The sequence below is a fragment of the Strix uralensis genome, chromosome 5, assembly GCF_047716275.1.
Source record: "Strix uralensis isolate ZFMK-TIS-50842 chromosome 5, bStrUra1, whole genome shotgun sequence".
Classification (NCBI taxonomy): domain Eukaryota; kingdom Metazoa; phylum Chordata; class Aves; order Strigiformes; family Strigidae; genus Strix; species Strix uralensis.
Window position 1 is genome coordinate 24708586 of NC_133976.1, and position 18953 is coordinate 24727538.

The 18953-nt window shown below is 43.9% G+C and overlaps 1 protein-coding gene across 1 annotated transcript; it reads left to right on the forward strand.

Moving 5' to 3' along the window:
- Positions 1 to 2093: 2093 nt before the first annotated feature.
- On the forward strand, positions 2094 to 17470 carry GPR37 (G protein-coupled receptor 37). The gene is made up of 2 exons (XM_074870123.1): positions 2094 to 3545; positions 14562 to 17470. Exons 1-2 carry the CDS (start codon positions 2838 to 2840, stop codon positions 15378 to 15380), a joined length of 1527 nt encoding a protein of 508 aa, XP_074726224.1. The 5' UTR covers positions 2094 to 2837; the 3' UTR covers positions 15381 to 17470.
- Positions 17471 to 18953: the final 1483 nt, after the last annotated feature.

The window sequence follows — 18953 nt, forward strand, 5'->3', positions numbered from 1 at the left end:
GTTCGTAATGCCCTTTGGGACTCTTCAGGAAGAAAGGCGAAGTAAATGTAAGCTCATTATCATCATTAACTCCTTTTATACACCAGCTGAGCTCAGAAGAAACAAATGGGAGAAAAATATAAGGGAAAAAGAAGGTTAAATATATTTACCATCCCCTTCTTTTCCTGATAGGTTTTCTTGGGTTTTTTTCATTCATAGGTACGTTTATCAGAGAAAACTTATTATTTATCAGGAAGTCTTAAAATTAGCTTGATCATTTAACTCCATGAGAGGACACTTACATCACTAAGGAAGAAGAAGAATAAAATGGCTTGACTTATACTAAGGGATATTCAGCACAGTGATGCCTAACTTACTGCACTTGTTCTAATAAGCTTAGAAATGCCTTAAGGTTCCCACAATCACACCTCACCTACACATGGGAGAGAACGGTTCAGGAAAAGGAAAAGCTTTCCATTTGTCCTGTTTGTGACTTTGCTGGGTAACCGTCAGGGCCAGGGGAATGGCACTACACCTACATTTGAATGGGATAGGACTCACCAGTTTCAGCCATTGAAAGGTCACATTTTTCATCCAAAATAATTTTCTAAGCTCCTTCTAGTGTAGATGTGTGTGAGCAGCACCTCCAGACAGCAATGCATACCACACACGTTGGACATTAATATCAGACAAATGAACTCAGGAAGGCACTTTCTCTCTGTTGACAGCAAGGTCAGCCCAGCGAGTACCTTCATGTAGAGCCTACCTTTCCACTACCTAGTGAATTCATGCAACTGTGCTTTTACAAATAAGCAATAATTAATGTACGAAAGAATCCTTTCAATACTACAGCTTGATTCAATCCCACTGAGAAAAAGTGGCAGCAATCTTGTTTCTGTTATTGCATTTAACAGATTGGTTTCTTGCATGGATGCAATGTGTATTTTCCATTACTGTAGATTTAAATGGTTTTCTTTGTTGATTGTTACCACAAAAGACAGGGCCCCAACCTGCAACCACATCCCACATACTTGGCATCTCAAGACTTTAAAAACTGGCCTACAAGGAAAGAGTTTACAGAACTATTAGATCTGTAGTCCTGGTAGCTTTGACTAAATTTCCCATCATTACTTCACATGGGTTAAGTGGGAGCAGGGAGAGGGGAAGAATGCTTCTCAAACTGCTTTATGGGAAAAGTTTAAAACTTTTAAAACTGTTGGGAATAGGCTACACTAAAGCTCTTAAAAATGGAAACAAGGGTGATAGAGGATCCTCAAGGCTACTTACAGTGAATTATTTATTGTATCCAACTTTGGTAAGCTAAGAAGTCACCGGAGTTAAATAAAAAACAGAGAAACGAGGAGAAAGAGCTGTAAAGTTTATCTGGCTGTGCAAAGGCAAGAAATAAAACCACATACAAACGTTGAAAACAGGAAAGAAACGTAGACCTGCTTCTCCAGGCACTGAAAATGTCTGGAGACGCCTCTGATGCTGTTGAGCTGCGGGGTGATGTTTTGGACACCATCTCTTCAGCGGCACACCCCTGTGCCTCGTTTCGCGCTCTCATGCGGGAACACCCCTTCCTCCCCGCAACTGAGCCCTCAGGGACTGGTAAAACCTCTCTTCATCTTCCACCCCGCCGCCGCCAGCTTCCCCCATCACCTCTCAGCCCCTACTCCCGGTCGCCCGCGATTCGTGCCGGGGAGCCAGACTCCCCGTACTGGAGCCCGGGGCCCCGCCGCCCGCCGAGGCAGGCAGCCGGACCCCGAGCCCGGGCGGCGGCAGCAGCGCGGGCAGCGCCGGCAGGCTGCAGAGGCGCCCGGGGGCGGCGGGCCCCGGGCTGACACGGCGCCGGCAGCGGGGAAGGGGCTTCTGCCGGCGCATCTCCGCACGGCGGGACTGCGGGCGGGCAGCGCGGGGAGGGCCGGGCAGGGCCGGGCCGGGCCGAGCAGGGGTCTCCCGGCCCCCCCGGCTCCGCGGGCGGGCGGCGCCACGGCCTCGGCCGGGCGGCGGATCCGACCCCGCAGCGCCGCCGGGCGGCGCCTGCGCACTGCGGAGCTGCCGCGCTCCGCGCCCGCCCCCCCCCCCCCGGCGCGGCCCCGGGAGCCGCCGCGGAGCCCGGCAGAGCCGGGAGCAGGAGCGGAGCCCGCCGCAGACCAGCCCCTGCCCGCCCCGCTCCCCCTGCTGCCCGCACGGCTTGGGGGGGCAGGAGCAGCCCCGAGGGGTCGGTCCCGGCGCTGCGCCCGCCCGGCGCCGGCAGCAACTTTGCTGTAGCGGCCGTTCCCCGCCGCGGTGCGAGCGCTTGGGCGGCGCGGCGATTAATCCCGGCAAGAGTTTTGCAAAGCGCCTAAAGAGCCGAAGCCGGCGCAGCAACCTGTTTTCCCCGAGATTACTGGAGAGGAGGAATTAGTGCTTGCGATTATCCGGAGAGGGGAGGTGTTTTCCGCAAGGGACCAATAAAGCCGCCAACTGCCCGCAGCGACGGGAGGATGTAAATAGGCAGCACGAGGCCGGTGCGACCGCTGGCGAGGAGGCAGCGGTCCCGGGAAAGGGCGGAGCGCCGGAGGGGGGTCCTCCCGGCGCTGCACTTGCTACATTAACTCGGCGCGTCGGAGACGGCGACACAACTTTCCGCGTCTGCCCCGGGAGGCGGCAAGAAGAGCGTCCCCGCTGCTCCGCTCACCGTGCCCCCAGCGCCGGCCGCTTCCCGCGGCGGACCCCGGCGGCAGCCGCGACCCGCCCCTGCGAGGCAGGCCGTCCCCGGGCGCCGGCCGGGCATGTCTCCCGCTCCCAGCCCCGCCGAGCGGGGCGGCCGTCGCCTCTGAAGGGGAGCGGGCGAGCCCCGCCGCCTCCCGGCCATGCAGCCCCTCTGCGCTCCCCTCGCCCTGCTCTGCCAGGTGCTGGGCGCCTGGGCCGCCAGCGCCCTGGCCCCCCCCGCCGCCGCCGCCGGGCTGCTGGCGCCCCCGGAGCGCGCCCGCCCGCCGCCAGCCCCGACGCCCCTCGCCGCGGGCCGGCGGGCGGCCGCGGCTCTCCCCGGGCGCGGAGCCCTCCCCCGCGGGGCCGACGCCGCGCCCGGCGGAGCGGCGGGGCCGGGCGGCAGCTGCGCGCCCCGCGGGGCGGCTGGGGCCGGGCGGCGGCGGCCGCGGAGCAGCGAGCGCGGACCCGGCGCGGCGGCGGGGAGGGGCGCGGCGGGCGGCCCCCGCTGGCTGCCCCTGAACGGCTCCACCGGCGGCGAGGGCAGCGCCGGGGGCCGCGGCAACGCCACGGGGCGCCGCGCCCGGCTCCGCAACCCCTTCTACCCGCTGACCGAGGAGTCGTACGGTGCCTACGCCGTCATGTGCCTCTCCGTGGTGATCTTCGGCATCGGCATCATGGGCAACATGGCAGTGATGTGCATCGTCTGTCACAACTACTACATGCGGAGCATCTCCAACTCCCTGCTGGCCAACCTGGCCTTCTGGGACTTCCTCATCGTCTTCTTCTGCCTGCCGCTGGTCATCTTCCAGGAGCTCACCAAGAAGTGGCTCCTAGAAGACTTCTCCTGCAAAATCGTCCCCTACATCGAGGTAATGGCGGTGGGTAGGGTTGCGCGGGCCCGTGCGCCTCCGCGCAGCCCCCGCCCTCCCGCCCGAGGGGACGCAGACCCCCCCGAGCCACCCCTCCCGTCGCTTTTCCGCCGCCGGCCGCAGCTGCGTGGGGGCCGGCGCTGCCCGCGTTCCTTGCTGCCGGCTGGGAGAGCTCCGGGTCGCGGCACGGTGCGGTTCCCCGGGCGCTCCTGGGACCGAGCGGGGCCCCGGCCGGGCCCCGAGGTGACCGGAGCGGCTTCTGGCCGCATCGGGGCCGGCGGCGTCGGGATTTCTGGAGCCTCGGGCTCAGCGGGTCTGCCCCTTCCTTCCACTCGCGCGAGTTCTGTCAAACTTTCCTTGTGGTCCCGAAAGGCGAAGAAGACTCTCAGAATTAGATTTCAAGCTTTTTTGTTTATGTTTGTTGTTTTCTTGAAGTGCAGTGAGTCAGGAAAGGGGGGGGGTGTGACTCCGGACAGCTTGTAAGAAAGCGACTGTAAAAAGGACCATCAGTGGGGTCTATGTGCTCTTAATTTATACTTCAGCGTTCAAATCTCTCGCTTATTTATTTATCTTATCTTAAAAAAAAATGACACCAGCTCCATTTAAATCGCAGCTTCATGGCAGTTGTTCAGAGGCTCTGTCGAAGAAGCTCTCAGCCAGCTGGCCAGAGTCCTGCCGGCAGCGTTCAGGTTGTCCGCTTTATTTATTTACTGGAACTGAACGCTGAGGTTTGTTGGTAGGGTGGTAGCCCATAATTCTGGCTGGCTCTGCTGTATTCCCAAAACCTTATGTTCAACATTATTCTGTAACTGAAAGCTGGGGAATTAACTGTTGATTCTCTTGTCCTAAGAATGAGATATTGGGGAAAAAGAAAAGAAAAAAAAAACCAACTTGTTATTAATGCACAGAATATCAGTTTCGGCAGCACATTATTACACAGTAATACACAATTAACTGTCAAACGATGTTTTGACACGATATCGGTGTGTAGCTGATAAATTGCATTGCTTCTTTCGTATGTGATACACTTTATTATTGGTGGTATTGGACAAAGGGTGGAGCTGTGCTATGCTTAGATGAATTCAAGGCCAGTAGTATACCACTACATTTGAAGAACTCCGAGCGCACTTAATCGATTTGCATTTAAGAAGACGTGAAGGAGTAAATATGTATTTGTTGAGAAACTGATAGAACTTGGGGATTTTAAAATTTCTGAATTAGGTTCTGGGGCTACTGTGTTAACCAATAAAATAAGTAGTACTGTTTCAGTTAAAGTGTAACCATTTCAATTAAAGTAGCTAGTGTAGCTTAAGTGTTTTTGGGACTTGCCTATAGTGACGTTTCATGCTTCCTAACCTTTTTCTGGTGCATCCACATATAAAATAGAAATTACTCTTTGTAATGCTGATTTTCATTAAAGATCAGTAATTGAAATTATTTGCATGGCCACACAGTTCTTCAAAATTAGTTGCTTATGCTGTGCTGCTTTGGACACTAAAGAGTTTGTCAAACTGGAAGTAGCGTATCTGAAATGTGGTCGCTGAAATTCAAAACTGTAATCCTGAAAACATTCAGCTGCTGCTATCCCCCTTTTATACTTTAATGACACCTTATTTTTTCACTTTAAAGTTCTGTAGATGTCTAGAGTTGAAGACTTACTCAAGAACTGGCACTAATTCAGTTGTGATGGACCAGTAGCATGGTGCCCGTTTTAGGCTTAATTATTACTGTTCTAAAAGAGAAACATTCTCCTCTTAACTAGTTTATCTATAAGGTACAGATCTAAGAAGATATAGCCTTGGGGTTCAGTGTTTCTCCCAGAATTGTATCTTTTTCATTCAGTAGCTGTTAAATATAATACTCATGCATGTAAAGTATATTCATCACCCTAGGAGCAGTTAGTAAAAGGCTGGATTTCCCCCTCCTTTGTAAACTGTAGCCATGAGTGGCAGATACTGAACACCAGATCGTGCCTCTTCACAGCTTGTCTTGAGCTTGGTGAGAAGGACAGTGTCCTGGAAATCAGGATTTGGGAAGAGATAATTAGAGCAAAGTTTTTCCACTTTCCAAGTGTTGTTCAAACCTCACAGGTGTTATACAGTGACACTGACACCACCAGGAGCAATGCAGATGTTGGAACATGTCATGAAATCTGCCCCATGAGCAGCTGCTGCTCCGTGCTCTGTCAAGGACTGTTCACAGCAGTGTGCTCATCTGACAGCTGAATGACACTGTCTTATCCCTTGTTGTAACTCACCCGAGCAGGCTCATCCCCTTCTCACACAACGGGAGAAGGATGAAGTCTTCTTAGCTCCTTGAGAGGAAAGCTGTAGACAGCTGTCTTCAGGACAGGTTTCCAGACCTTCATAGAATGCAAATAGAAGCATCTTTCTGAAGATGGACAGATTTTAAGCTGTTGTCTGTGTTTTCTGTAAGATAGCCCAGTGTTTTGTTCTTTTGTCTCTTTGTTCCATGCTTTGCATCTCTTTTTTTGCATGCCAGTTCTCCTCATATGCTGTTTAGGGAGCTATGTGTCTCACCCAGAGTTGTAGCTCCAGAAATACCTCACTTTCAGGCATCAAAGACCCTTACTGGCCTGAGCCCTCTGTCATACCAGCTTGTACTTTCAGAACTAGGGAACAGGGGACGTCTGATTATCCAGAGCAAGTGATATGGTGATCACAGCATTTGAACGTAAGTCAAGCATACTTTCTATTGTGTTTGAAGGTTTCAAGTGATCCCAGTGAGGAACCTTGTGTTTTCTTAGTTTAGCCTCTTGTGGCCGATCGTATTTTATTGTTCTGTTTAATGGGTATTGTGCAGAATTTCAACAAAGCATCTGTTGCCAGTGATAACACATATGTGCATAGTCTGGGGAAAATGTTTTATGTCATATTCAAGCCCATTTGTATAGGTAAATGTTGAGCTTCCAGCAGTGGAAGGTCTCCACGGTATTTGATTTAAAGGGCAGTTTTCCCATACCTAATAAAGATCTGCTGGGTCCAAGTACATTAAGCAGTCTTTCAGGCCATATATTGTAACACAGTTTGGTCACTTCTAACTGCTTTTAAAACTATGTCATGGCTATGCTTGCATAAGGAATGCTGTGCACATGGCTGAGGAAGAAACTGAGTAAATTAATTCTCTGTGCTTTTCATGAGGTCTTTAGGTGATGAGAGTAAAACTGCTAGAGAACAAAGCTAGAAAGACAGATGGCTAGTAGAAGTGGATGAAATTATCTCCAGCAAGAACTTCACTTGACACTGATGATGGCACTGTCCTGGAGGAGTGGTTTTAAATACACTGAGAAGGGAATTAGAACAACTGGGGCAGCAACTCTGCCTGTAAAGATGTGTGGAGATGTGTGTCTCCTTTACAGTTTTAATCCTCCGTTCAACAGTTCTTAAAATTTCACCACTTTTCTGCAGATGGTTCAGAAGTCTAGCTTTAGGCATGCATGTCTGAAGTGTTTACCTGCACATTGTGTATATGTTGTCTTCCATATACTTTTCTCAGTATTGCTCGGAATCAGGTGATATGGGATAAATGACAATACAAAGACAATGGCTTTGGCTAATTCCTGTTCCACAAGCCTTGCCTATGTGCAACCCCTTTGTTTAAGCACACTCAGTCTTTTCAGCAAAAGGTCTAGGGGAAAAAAATAAAAAAGGAGTACAGAACAATATAGTTCCAGTTCCCCTACTTACAGATTTATGCTAATCCTTAATAGAAAGAAGTGTGGATGTAGATGAAATCAGTAGTTTTACTGTGCTTCTAAATATTTCACAGCTGTTAAATATAACAGTCCTGTGAAGCAGCATTTTTATTTTAATGCTGGAAGCCAATAGCGAAGGTGTTAGTAGGTTGTTTAAGGCCCAGAGCAGCTTGCTCAAGGTGACAGATGGATTGTGTCAACTAGGACTAGAAACTCTCTTTTGGGCTTTAAAAGGAAGCTTGCTTGAGTTGGATGTATTCTGCTCTTGGAGGTTACACTAGAAACTTGATGAGTTTGAGGGGGGTCATTAAAAGTAGGCATCAGTTTCTACGCCAGCAGGCTGAGACAAGCTACTTACAGTGGAGTAAGGATTTAGAGTTGAGGAACGATCTAGAATAAGGGCTTGCAAGAGGCTGATTTACTGTCCTGTGCAGTCCAGCACAGAGCAAGAAGTTGCTGAGGCCACCGATGGTACTCAGCCCTGCACTCAGTGCTAACAAACACGAGCCCCTCTGCCTTCCTCATACCCTCCCCCCAAAAAAAGAGAAAGACAAAGTTTGTGGTGTCCTCATCTGGACCATATCATGCATATGAGACTGGCTTGACTTTGGAGCAGGCAGACTGTGAAAGGCTCTGAAATCTGATGCCCAGTCTCTGCATGTGCTTTTGGCAATCAATTTGTGGCACCACTCCTGTTTCTGGTGGGTAGATTCCAGCTCGGGAAAGCTATCACAATTAGTATTCTTAGTGGAAAGCATAAGGACTGGTTTGGCCTGGAATACAAATTACTCTCTTTCCCTGGACCCTCCAGGGCAATTTGAGGTGAAGCCTTTTCCTCTTTCTCTCTTTTACTTGGTAGAGGCAAGTGAGAGGCACAAAGAAAGTGGCCGTTCTCTACCTGTTCCAAAGCTGTCAGAAGAGATCCTTATTTTAAGTTTCACTTTAGGGAAGCAAATACATTTTTAATGGGAGTTTATAAAAGCTGTGTATTATCTGTCTTTTCTGTGTCTTTTGTTGTGCAGCATCTTCTTTATGTCTCTTCTTTGACTCTAGTCAGAGCTAGGCTCCTGAACCTACAGTAAGTCCTCTGGGTTGTAGACAAAGATCCTCAGAGAGGTTTGCAGTTTCAAAGCTTCATACTGAGTTTTCTAGGGCAGTGGCTACATGTGTCTTTTACTGAGCAGAATATCTTCAGCACTTATCACAATAAATAATTATCTAAAACAGTGTTACTATATCTCTGCCTTTAGGTATTAACGGCATGATGATAGTAACTGCCACGTTGGCTGTTCTGTCAGTCTTTCTTTCCTCTGTGAACCCTGTCCTTAGGGGCTTATAAATTGTCCATAAAAATTTGCTTTTGACTTAAACTTTGTATGTGGCATTTCAGCATGGAAATGAATTTGTGTCAAACTAGGTTTAAAATTGGGTCAGGAATATTTAAGTTACGTATGTGTAGAGAGAAAAGGGCAGCATCTCCTATCCCAGCACCACTGACCTTACCTTGAGCACTGGGATGTCATTTCTCCATCTGACAGGATTTTTCCTGCAAAGGAGGAAGAGACAGATTTTTAGCAGCAGTTCCATGTTGTTAATAATAATTAGTGCAGGAGTCCCTTGTGTAGTGTGATGATGTGATGAGAATTTGATCCTCAGTGGAGAATGGCACTCATTTCTTTATTTAAAAAAAAAAAAAAAAGTGAATTAAATTTACTTATATGGTAGCATGGTGGATTTCAACCAGGAAAAGGAACAAAAATTAAATCCTTTTGTGTTTTGTGATTTTTCCAACCCTCTGGATAAGCGTGTGGTATACTAATGAGTATTTCCAGTGCCGTAGCGGTCTAGCTGGCTTTCACTTCCAACAGAATTCAAGAGCAGCTCTTGGAAGTGGATTCTGATTCTGAACGCTATTGCTCTTAGGATATACAGAAGAAACACACAAAGCACATGTACTCTGTCTCCCTGATAGGAATGTTGATAGTACTGCAGAGGAAACAACCGTATTGTACCCGTTGTTCCACATGTGTAGGACATCTCCATGATAGTAGTTTACAGAATTGCCATCTTGTCTTTTAGATAATTAAGATGATGTAGATTTTCATCCAGGTTGCTGAAAATAATTGCTAATGTCAGAGTGGTACCCTGGTCCCAGTACTCCTTAGCTACTGAATTACTTCTGCCACACCACAGTAGTGTTTTAACAGTGACCTTTACTTATTCTAAAGCATAAAGCAATTAATGTTTAATACCACTTCATGTAAGAAATATAGAGATATTATATTTATTTACTTTTGTTCTTCTATAGTAATGACTGTTGGGGTTTCTGAGGGGGGGGCTGGGGGGGGGGATGTTAATTGAAAGAACAGAAAGCAGAAATCTAGATAAACAATTATAAATAATTGTTTGCAATGGGATGACCTTTCATTGTGTGGTAGTCCGGTTTTACTACTGCACTCGGTATTGTAAGTGTAGAGTAGCACAAAAAAAGTATTGCAGTCTGTACTAACTTTGTTTATTTATCTTAGGCAAAGCTGACAAGTCTGCAGGAGCCACCATGGTATGTTGCATTAACATGCTCTAAAGCTATGAGTTTGATGTGGATATAGAACAGCCATAATAAGATGATAGACTATAATGGCCTGGGGGAAAAAATTAGTTGTTTATATGATATAGCAGGAATGGATATAAAGAGTCTACAGGGTGTCACTGAGACTCAGAGATGGCTTGGCTAGTAGTCATCAACCTTTTCTATAGTTCAGCTTTCCTATTAAAACAGGAAAATGTTTTGAATACCCATTCTGCCTTGTAACAAAGGAAGGAAGAGTGCCAGGTAGTTTAAGAAACTGTGTTATCAACATAAAATTTATTCTTCGAAAATCCAGCTTCAGCTGGTAGAAGCAGCCACTTCTTAACTCCTTTATTTTATCTTGTTCTATATAAATGCAGTCTACATTATTTCCCTTCTCCATCAGAAGGCATGCTCAGGAACATGATGCCTAAGATGATTAGTGGTCCCTCTCATTTCCAGCCTCAAGTTGCTCATGACTGATTGATTCCCATTCTGTTATATTCACTGTCCTTCATCTTAAAAAACTTTTGTATCTCAAGATAGATTTGTTCATTGATAGCAGCAATATCACTTCTTGGTCTTCATCTTACTGGACTGAGTGACCCAACCTGTCTATATTCACTCACTGAATTTGGTCTCCATTGACCTTTTCACCCGAGCTGCCTTTTGTGATCTCGTTTCTGGTTTTGTTTTCATTACCTTTATCTAGCCAAGCAGATATTAGTGAGAGAAAATTCAGGGTCTTATTTCCACTGGCGTTGCTCACCATACTACATCTGCACTCCTTCCCTAGTCAACCAGAGGCTCTGCTCCTAGAGGCCAGGGCCAAGAGCTGTGGGACCACTGCCAGGAGAAGAAGTAGGACAGGCCAGGGAAGGCCTGGGAACATTTCAGTAATTGTTAAAGTTTGTGAAAGAGGAATGGGTATGTTGGAAGAACGGAGAGGAGAACTGATGCCATTAAGCTGAGCATTTAATGAGTTTACTGTTCTCTCTGGTCTCAGTTCCCTAAATGAGTTTTGACACAGTTGACTGACAGCTGGTAAACTAATGGCCAAAGGTTTGTGCAGTGTCTCAAAGGAGCATCACAGTGCCCACTAACATCCCTGTCAATGCTTTTAAAGAGCAACAGTATTAAGAGACTCTCTTGTAACAATAATGTCTCCTTTTGTGTGTGTATGCTGTAGCTGGTGATCCCTTCAACAGCAGTTCTCTGCCCAAATAGTGTGGGCATCTCCTCAAAGCAGATCGGTGGTCATTCAGGTAGATACTTGGGGACTTTTCTGAGATCATCTAGTAAGAGAAGGATGTAAACTCGTGTCATCCTGAATGTCTAGAGACTGAAGGAGAATCTTCCTAGGGACCATATGGAAATAAGTCAGACAACTAAGTGATGATCAAAAACTACTGAGCCTGACTCACCTTTGCCTTGCCTCATTTCCTGCCAGGTTGTTGGAATTAAGACTGCAACAGCATATCAGCATATCAGAAACTCAGCTGTTACAACAAGAACACCACCATTAAACTCTACTACTTTAGGATTTGTTAATGTGTCCTTCAGCTACTCCCCATCAGATGAATTCTCTTCATTCTGTGGTTATTTCAGGGCAATGTAACAGATTAAAAAGGAAACTTCTCTGGTTTCCTCCACGTTTTCAGCTTAACCCTAATTATATTAGTATGACTGGTATGAAGGAACACCCCTAAACTGAAATTGTGTGAATATGCAGAATGCATGTCCCAGTTCTTGCCCACGTAGGTTGTGAGCAGCACCCATTGATTTTGCTGGCTGTTACTCAATGTGGGGTAAGTAATCAAACCCTTAAATTGCTATACTGCCTTTAAGCAAGTCATCTGGAGTGAATCCCTGTTCATCTGCTTGGGAGTGTGTGTTTGTTTTTTGCAAGCTTTTCTATGGCAGCACTAACTCTGTTAATCTACAGAAAATAGGAAACCATTGCTTGTTCCAGAGAAACACTGGCTTTGTTTAGCTTGTTTCATCAGTAAATCCACAGGAGTTTTCAAAGCTGACTTCCACTGTTCTTAGTTGTTTCCTCTTGCTCTATTTCACTGTCTTAAACCTCCAGGTTGCTGGTCAATTAATGTGACAGGAACCCCTTAGGTTATGTTTGTTCATGGTAGGCATGTCTTCTTTCATTAGTCCAGCCTTAACTGCAGAGTTTTAATGTCTTAGCCACTGTATAACAGCCTGTTTGCAATGAAATGCTAAAGCGATAAAAGTGTGTGCACTGGGGGCAGGGAGAGAGGCTCACATAAGAGCTGAGAGGGAAAATATTAATGTACAAGAAGTCAGGCTTTCTTCTGTTCTGCTGATTTTTATTTCAATCCCTATTCATTCCTGAATCTCAGTTATTTCCCCGTCTCCAGTAATTGTAGAGAGCTGAGTCCTGACCCTTTGTTATTCATGTTGGATGTTCTGGCTAAAGGTTTTGCTGTCACTCTAAGGAATTTGAAGACTGCACACACATTTAAATGTTTTGGAAACAAAGTCATTAGTCTTGAATTTAAAAATCTGACTCTCAGCAGTGATATATGAAAACTATTTTTCTTTACCTAAGTTTATCATTGTTCATTAAGATTTCCCTGTAACTGTAATTTTTCTTTAATTGTTTTTATTTTTTGCTATATTTACCAAGCTTTCTTTGAATCTTGTCAGACCGTTTAACTTCCTAAATCAATAGGTTTGCCTATTAAAAATGTTTACAGTACTGCTTTGTCATCATTAAATATTTCTGCGAGTTAATTAGTAAGAGATGGCATTTTACTCATTCCATCTTTTAGGAATCTGCTTCAAAGAATTCTCCAACTAAGCCAGTGTCTGACAGTTCTAATCCCAAGTGCCTAATATTTTTCAGTGATATTCAATTTTAGCAATCTGATATGGGCATTAAATATTGAAGGCCAAAATTAACAATACATTTATATAATTGTGCATAATTGTACTATCTATCTCTGCAGAACTTTTTACAAGAGATGCATAAACAGGATTATTTTAAAATTATGGTAGAAATCAAAAGTATTTTTTTAAATCTACTTATATGAAATTTAAATATATCATTGCACATCAAATTTGGGTAAGCAAAATTGTAGTGAACTGCCTTATATTACCCTAGATTCCCCAGTTAAATGCACAGACATGGTTTATTCATGATAAAAGTAAGCATTCTTTAAATTTATTAGGAATATTATTTAGTAGTTTTGTTTCTTTTGCATCAACACATTTTCAGAATAACACAAGCATGCAAACCCCAGAAAATAAATGAATTAGAATGCAACAGGGCACCTAATCTTTCTCTGATGGAAATTAATGGGAGTTCCGCTTTGAATCTGAACTGAAGTTGAATTTATTGGAAATAGGATTAAGCCAAAATATATATAGTCTTCTTGCAAATTTCTTTTTAGGAAATTTGATTATAAACAGGATAAAACGATAGAAAGTTTTTCATGAATATACAAGCATTCTATTCATGCATAGAATGACGGTTATTAAAGCTAGAGAACATACGCATTGCTCTGTACTTACTCCTTACAGTATATAATTGAAAGCTTTGTCCAATCCATCTTTAAATCATTTAAACAACAAAACTTCTACCATTTCTCCTGGCCTGCAGTACACTGTCCCACAGAATGTTTGCTATGAAATTAAGACTAGATTTTGCTGTGGATTTTTTTCTAAATGAAATGTTGAAGATAGATTATTAAAGCCTAAGTATTATAGTGAAGGTTGGTTTTGCACAGGCTCTAGAAATCTGAAGATTTCAGATACAATCCTTTTGAATTCACAGTACAGGATGACTTTAAGTGCCTACATCACATCAAAATTTCACTTAAAAGCCTAAGTCCACAAAAGCAGTTGTTGGGCCCTGCTCCATTTAGTAGATGCCTAATCCACAGGGTTCCTAAACTTTGTAGATATGGAAGGTTTCAGTGTTATGATCCCCTGCATGCTTGATGAACAGGTGATTTGGGCATAAATTCATACTTCTGCAGAAGGAAGACTCTCCCATCTCTTTCCTTTTGGCTTAAATTTCAACTCCTGTGGTGGTACTGATATTTCTGAAAAACACCTCTTAGAAAAATGGGGGGGAGGAGAGGGGTTTAGTTTTACATATTGGTTAGTTCCTCAATTTTTTTTCCACTCAGTGTTGGACAGATGCTTGCATTGGCCTCCAGGAGAGGATGACACCAAGCTGAAATAAGTATCAGTAGGCAGAAAAGCAGAAGGATGTATTCTTTTAGCATGCATGCTGGATGATAGCTCAGCAAACAGTGGAAGCTAAGTTATGTCTGTGATGCTTCTTCGATGGTGCTCAGCACCGTGGTTCTTGACTGTCTCCTACACTGGTACCCCTAAACTAGGTTTTCCTTTGCTTTTGTCAGTCAAGGGGCTAGACTTGACTGGTGTTTCAGAGTACAAATTGAGCTCTCTTGAAAGACTGTAAAGTTCTTCCAGAGAACAGTTCAGTAGTAAGAGCCTTCATCCAACATACAATAAATTAATTTCCTCTTCAGCCTGAGTGAGTTCAGGCCTTCATCTTCCATCTCTAAGAAGACTGCCATCAGCAGGGGACCAGGGGACTTTTGAAGGAGATTAAGTTTTCCCACTCTCCACTGAATAATGGACTATACTCTTGTAGCTGTCCTTTTGTTTTCTTTTTTTTTCTCAGACAACACCCATATTAACTTGCATTCCCTTGTCTCCTTCCCAGGTAGCCTCTCTCGGAGTCACCACCTTCACACTGTGTGCTCTCTGCATCGACCGATTTCGTGCCGCCACCAATGTGCAGATGTATTATGAGATGATCGAAAACTGCACCTCGACGACAGCCAAGCTGGCCGTCATCTGGGTGGGTGCGCTGCTGCTGGCCCTGCCGGAGGTTGTGTTGCGCCAGCTGGCAAAGGAGGACCCCGAATATAGCGGCAGCCCCCCGGGGGAGCGGTGTGTGGTGAAGATATCCACTGCGCTACCTGACACCATCTACGTGTTAGCTCTCACCTACGATGGGGCAAGACTCTGGTGGTACTTTGGCTGCTATTTTTGTTTGCCTACCCTTTTCACTATTACCTGCTCCCTGGTAACAGCGAGGAAAATCAGGAGGGCAGAAAAGGCTTGCACAAGGGGGAACAAGCGACAAATTCAGCTGGAAAGTCAGATGAACTGCACAGTGGTGGCTTTGACCATTTTGTATGGGTTTTGCATCATTCCTGAAAACATTTGCAACATTGTGACTGCCTACATGTCCACAGGGGTGTCTCGGCAGACTATGGACCTCCTTCATCTCATTAGTCAGTTTCTTTTGTTCTTTAAGTCCTGTGTTACCCCAGTTCTCCTTTTCTGTCTCTGTAAACCTTTCAGCCGGGCCTTTATGGAGTGTTGCTGTTGCTGCTGTGATGAATGCATCCAGAAGTCTTCAACAGTGACAAGTGATGACAATGACAATGAGTACACCACAGAACTGGAGCTTTCCCCTTTCAGTACCATCCGTCGTGAAATGTCCACATTTGCCTCTGTGGGGACTCACTGTTAATTGACCTTAGGACTTTATTTCCTGTACCTTTTTTCTTTTTTTTTTTTTTTTTTTACTTATATTTTTCTTGACGCAAAATGTAAGAAAAAAAATATTGAAAACTACTGTGGAAACCAGTCTGCATATTAACAGTTGTGCTTTGGAAAATTAATCTGTTTGGTTATTAAAATGAAAGAAAGAGAAGGAGAGCCAGCATTCAGTGTTAAATCATGATATTTTGTATGGTGCTAGGATTTCATTGTTTGGGGAGGAGAATCCATATCAATCCACTTTTATTTATCTCCATAATATTTCTCTGATAATCACTGTAAAATGATTATGTAGACATTGTGGGTTTAGGAAGATGTTTCATGTAAAAGATGTGGTGGAAAGTATTTGAGGGTAGTTTTAATCCAGTTACTGTACACTATTGTGAGAGAACTTGGACTTCAGAAAATTTATAAAGTAGCATAAAAATAAATGAGGTTTTATTCTTTAACTTCATTGTCAATCTGCATTTAACAAGGACACCTATAAGTAGTATTAAATTCCTTTAATAAGTAAAAAAAATCTTGGCTTTGCATAAAACAATTTAAATGGCCATATTTAATTTACCATTTGTGTACTTACCCTTGGAGGCTATAATTACAGTGTTTAAGGAAGATGGTTATAATGGTATTAGATTTACATGAGTGGGTTTTTTAATGTATAATACAAAGGTTCAGTGTGCCTCATTGAAAATTTCCTTCTTAACCTGCAGGTGTACAAAACCTGAGTTATTCTTACAAAGAAATATTTGCTTTCTCACTAAATTTGTCTTGCGTGCTTTCAAAATCAAATTTCTTTCCAATTTGTTATGGGTTTTACATTGAGATTATGTCCTCAGTCTCTGTATATATAGCTCCTACTGGCTTCAGTGAGAGTCCCATTGCAGAGGAAGGCATTCTTTTGCCAGAGATTTGCTGACAATAAATGTGAGGGACTGAAATATGTGGAGAGTGAATTCCTTCTTTTTTAAAAGATATAAACACACTTGGATGCTTGGGGCTTGACCCAGAGCCCATTGCAGTCAATGGAAGGGTTTTCATCAATTTCAGAGGGCTTTGGATCAGACTGGCATCTCCTATTTATTCTGGGATATGTAACATGAATATTAATCATGGGGGCTCTGTATTCCGATTATAAATCGTGCTGCTCTCACAGAGACTGCTATTCACTCTGAAGCTGTTTTTGAGAACCACAGTGTGTTTTGCTGATGGCTGCTTGCAGTCTGGAGAGTTATTAAAATGAGGGTATGTCAACACTGCCAGCAACAGTGCGATATAGTAAAATCTAAAGTTGAAGCAAGCCAGGTTTGAGACTGGGAAGTGCCTATCTGTACCAGCAGAGCTTATTTGCCCCACTTCTTGGCTGAAGTAGACAGGCTGTCCTTTGCAGGCAAGCTGCCTCATATTTACGCTGGGCAGCAGGGTGAAGTGTAGACACATACTAAGGAACTGATTTTGTTTTAAATAGCTTATATTTTAATACTAATTAAATAAATAATACAATTACAATAGTATGTACAGAAGTAAAATCACATGCAGTTGTCCTTTGAAATTAAGAGTGATTGTAACTGATGTAGTCTTACTTCCCAATACCTGCCTCTAAATATGTTAAAGAACTTGCTGTAACTTCTGGAAAGGAGTCTATTTTTTATTTGTAGATTCTGGACTTAATATGTTTAATCTTTGTATTTGCTTGGGCAAACAGTATTTCTTCTTTTTCTTCACCGTTTTAACTTATAAAAATTTCAACTGAAAAGCAGTTGAAATGAATTAACCTGAATATGAAGCCGAATATTTATGCCTTGAGTTCTTTTTCTGACTTCTGAATCAGACACTGGACTCTAGCAAAGCAATCTGCTTTAAGCACAGGACTAAATTTAAATATTTGTTTCTGTTTAGGACTTGCTAAATTACCTAAGTTTCTGAAATACTTTTGTAATATGGTCAATCACTTCTGAAGACAGGGGAACTGTCCCTTCTCTATAAACCCTTCATTGACTTCACATTGCTTGATTACATTCAATAAACTATGAAAGGGATTAAAGAGAAAAGATAAATCCAAAATCTCCTCACTGTGGTGACTGTGTCTCCTCAAATACATATTCCCATCACTGCATTTTGATTTGTACTTTTTATGTGCCAATATTTATAAAGAATGGGAATGAAACCTCCCTTTTTGTTCCTTGCTGAACGGTTTCTCTCAGCTGCCTTTTCACTCACCGCATGAGCAGTGACTCAAGAACCTGAGAAAAGAACAGCGGAGTGGGAGGAAGCACTTTTTTTTTTTTTCCCCAAAGGAAATAGAGAAATTACTTGGGAATATTAAATGATCACATTTTGCTAATTTAGGTGCAAGACTGCACCAGGGCGGGAAAAGTCCCCATTGCCTTGAATGTTGGGTGCTTCCAGCTTTCCAGTCTGCAATGGGTATGTATAAGCTCTGATAAGGACTGCTGCTTGCTCCCAGGTTAAATGCTCTGTGTTCCAGAATGGTGCAGTTTGCTTCTCCATTGAAACATTTCCTCAGTATGTGTATAGTAATCCTACTGGGGGGGGGGAAAAATCAGCAAAAAAGAGGTTTAAAAAGTCATTGGAGAAAGTAGAATTTGAAGATCAGTAATGCTGTGTTTGGAAACGCATCCTCCTGCTTGTGTGGTGGAGCTTTCTCCAGCCTTGTGGGGCTTCTTTGTACATAGTGTAACCTTGACTTTTCTGCTGCTGAAAGAGCATTTTCCACAGCTATTTCTTCCCCCTGCCTTGGACCTCCATAGCAATTGGACATGCAAGACACCCTTTTACTCTGTTTTCTAAATTGGTTAAGCTAATCCCACGTTAGCAGGTTTGCATTGTTGCAGCCATTCTGATGCAGGCATGGCTTGTTAATGCATTTAAGTGTCATGATAAATGATTCCTTTTTGTTAAAGATGGGGTATGGCATTGCTTTTCAATATTCTTAGAAGTCATTTCTGTCTGTTTTGAATCCAGTTCTGTAAGACATTTGTCTGTTAACAAGAGCGCATTTAATGGACTGATGAATGAATATTTGGAAATGTTTATGGCAGGGATTTAATTCTTTCACATGAAATAACAAAACATGCAGAGCATGGTGATCAACATAAAGGAAGAGTGATGGACCGAAAAATCAGATTGTGAGGTAGGAAAGTCTTATACCTTTCAGGTATATAAACTTTTAATACATTAACACTGATCGTCCCAGCCCTGGTCCCATTAAGAAATTAAAACCCATAAAACTCTAGTATGAGTTCTAGTACCTTCAAGGAGATCATGTTTCATGACCCGTATCAAAAATATGATCTCTGTGTAGGCCAAAGTACAAATAATAAATTATTGAAAAATATTGCTCAGAAGAAATCTCTTATTTTACTCCTTCCAAGATAAATTCCCGAATCCAAACTTAAATACCTCCTGCCCTTAAATGACCTCAGTGACTTGCTCAGCTCCTGTTCTGTCATTTGGACCCAGATGTAAGCTTCCACAGCTGCTGCTCTAGCAGCTCTGGGAATGGCTCCTAAAGACAATGTAGAGG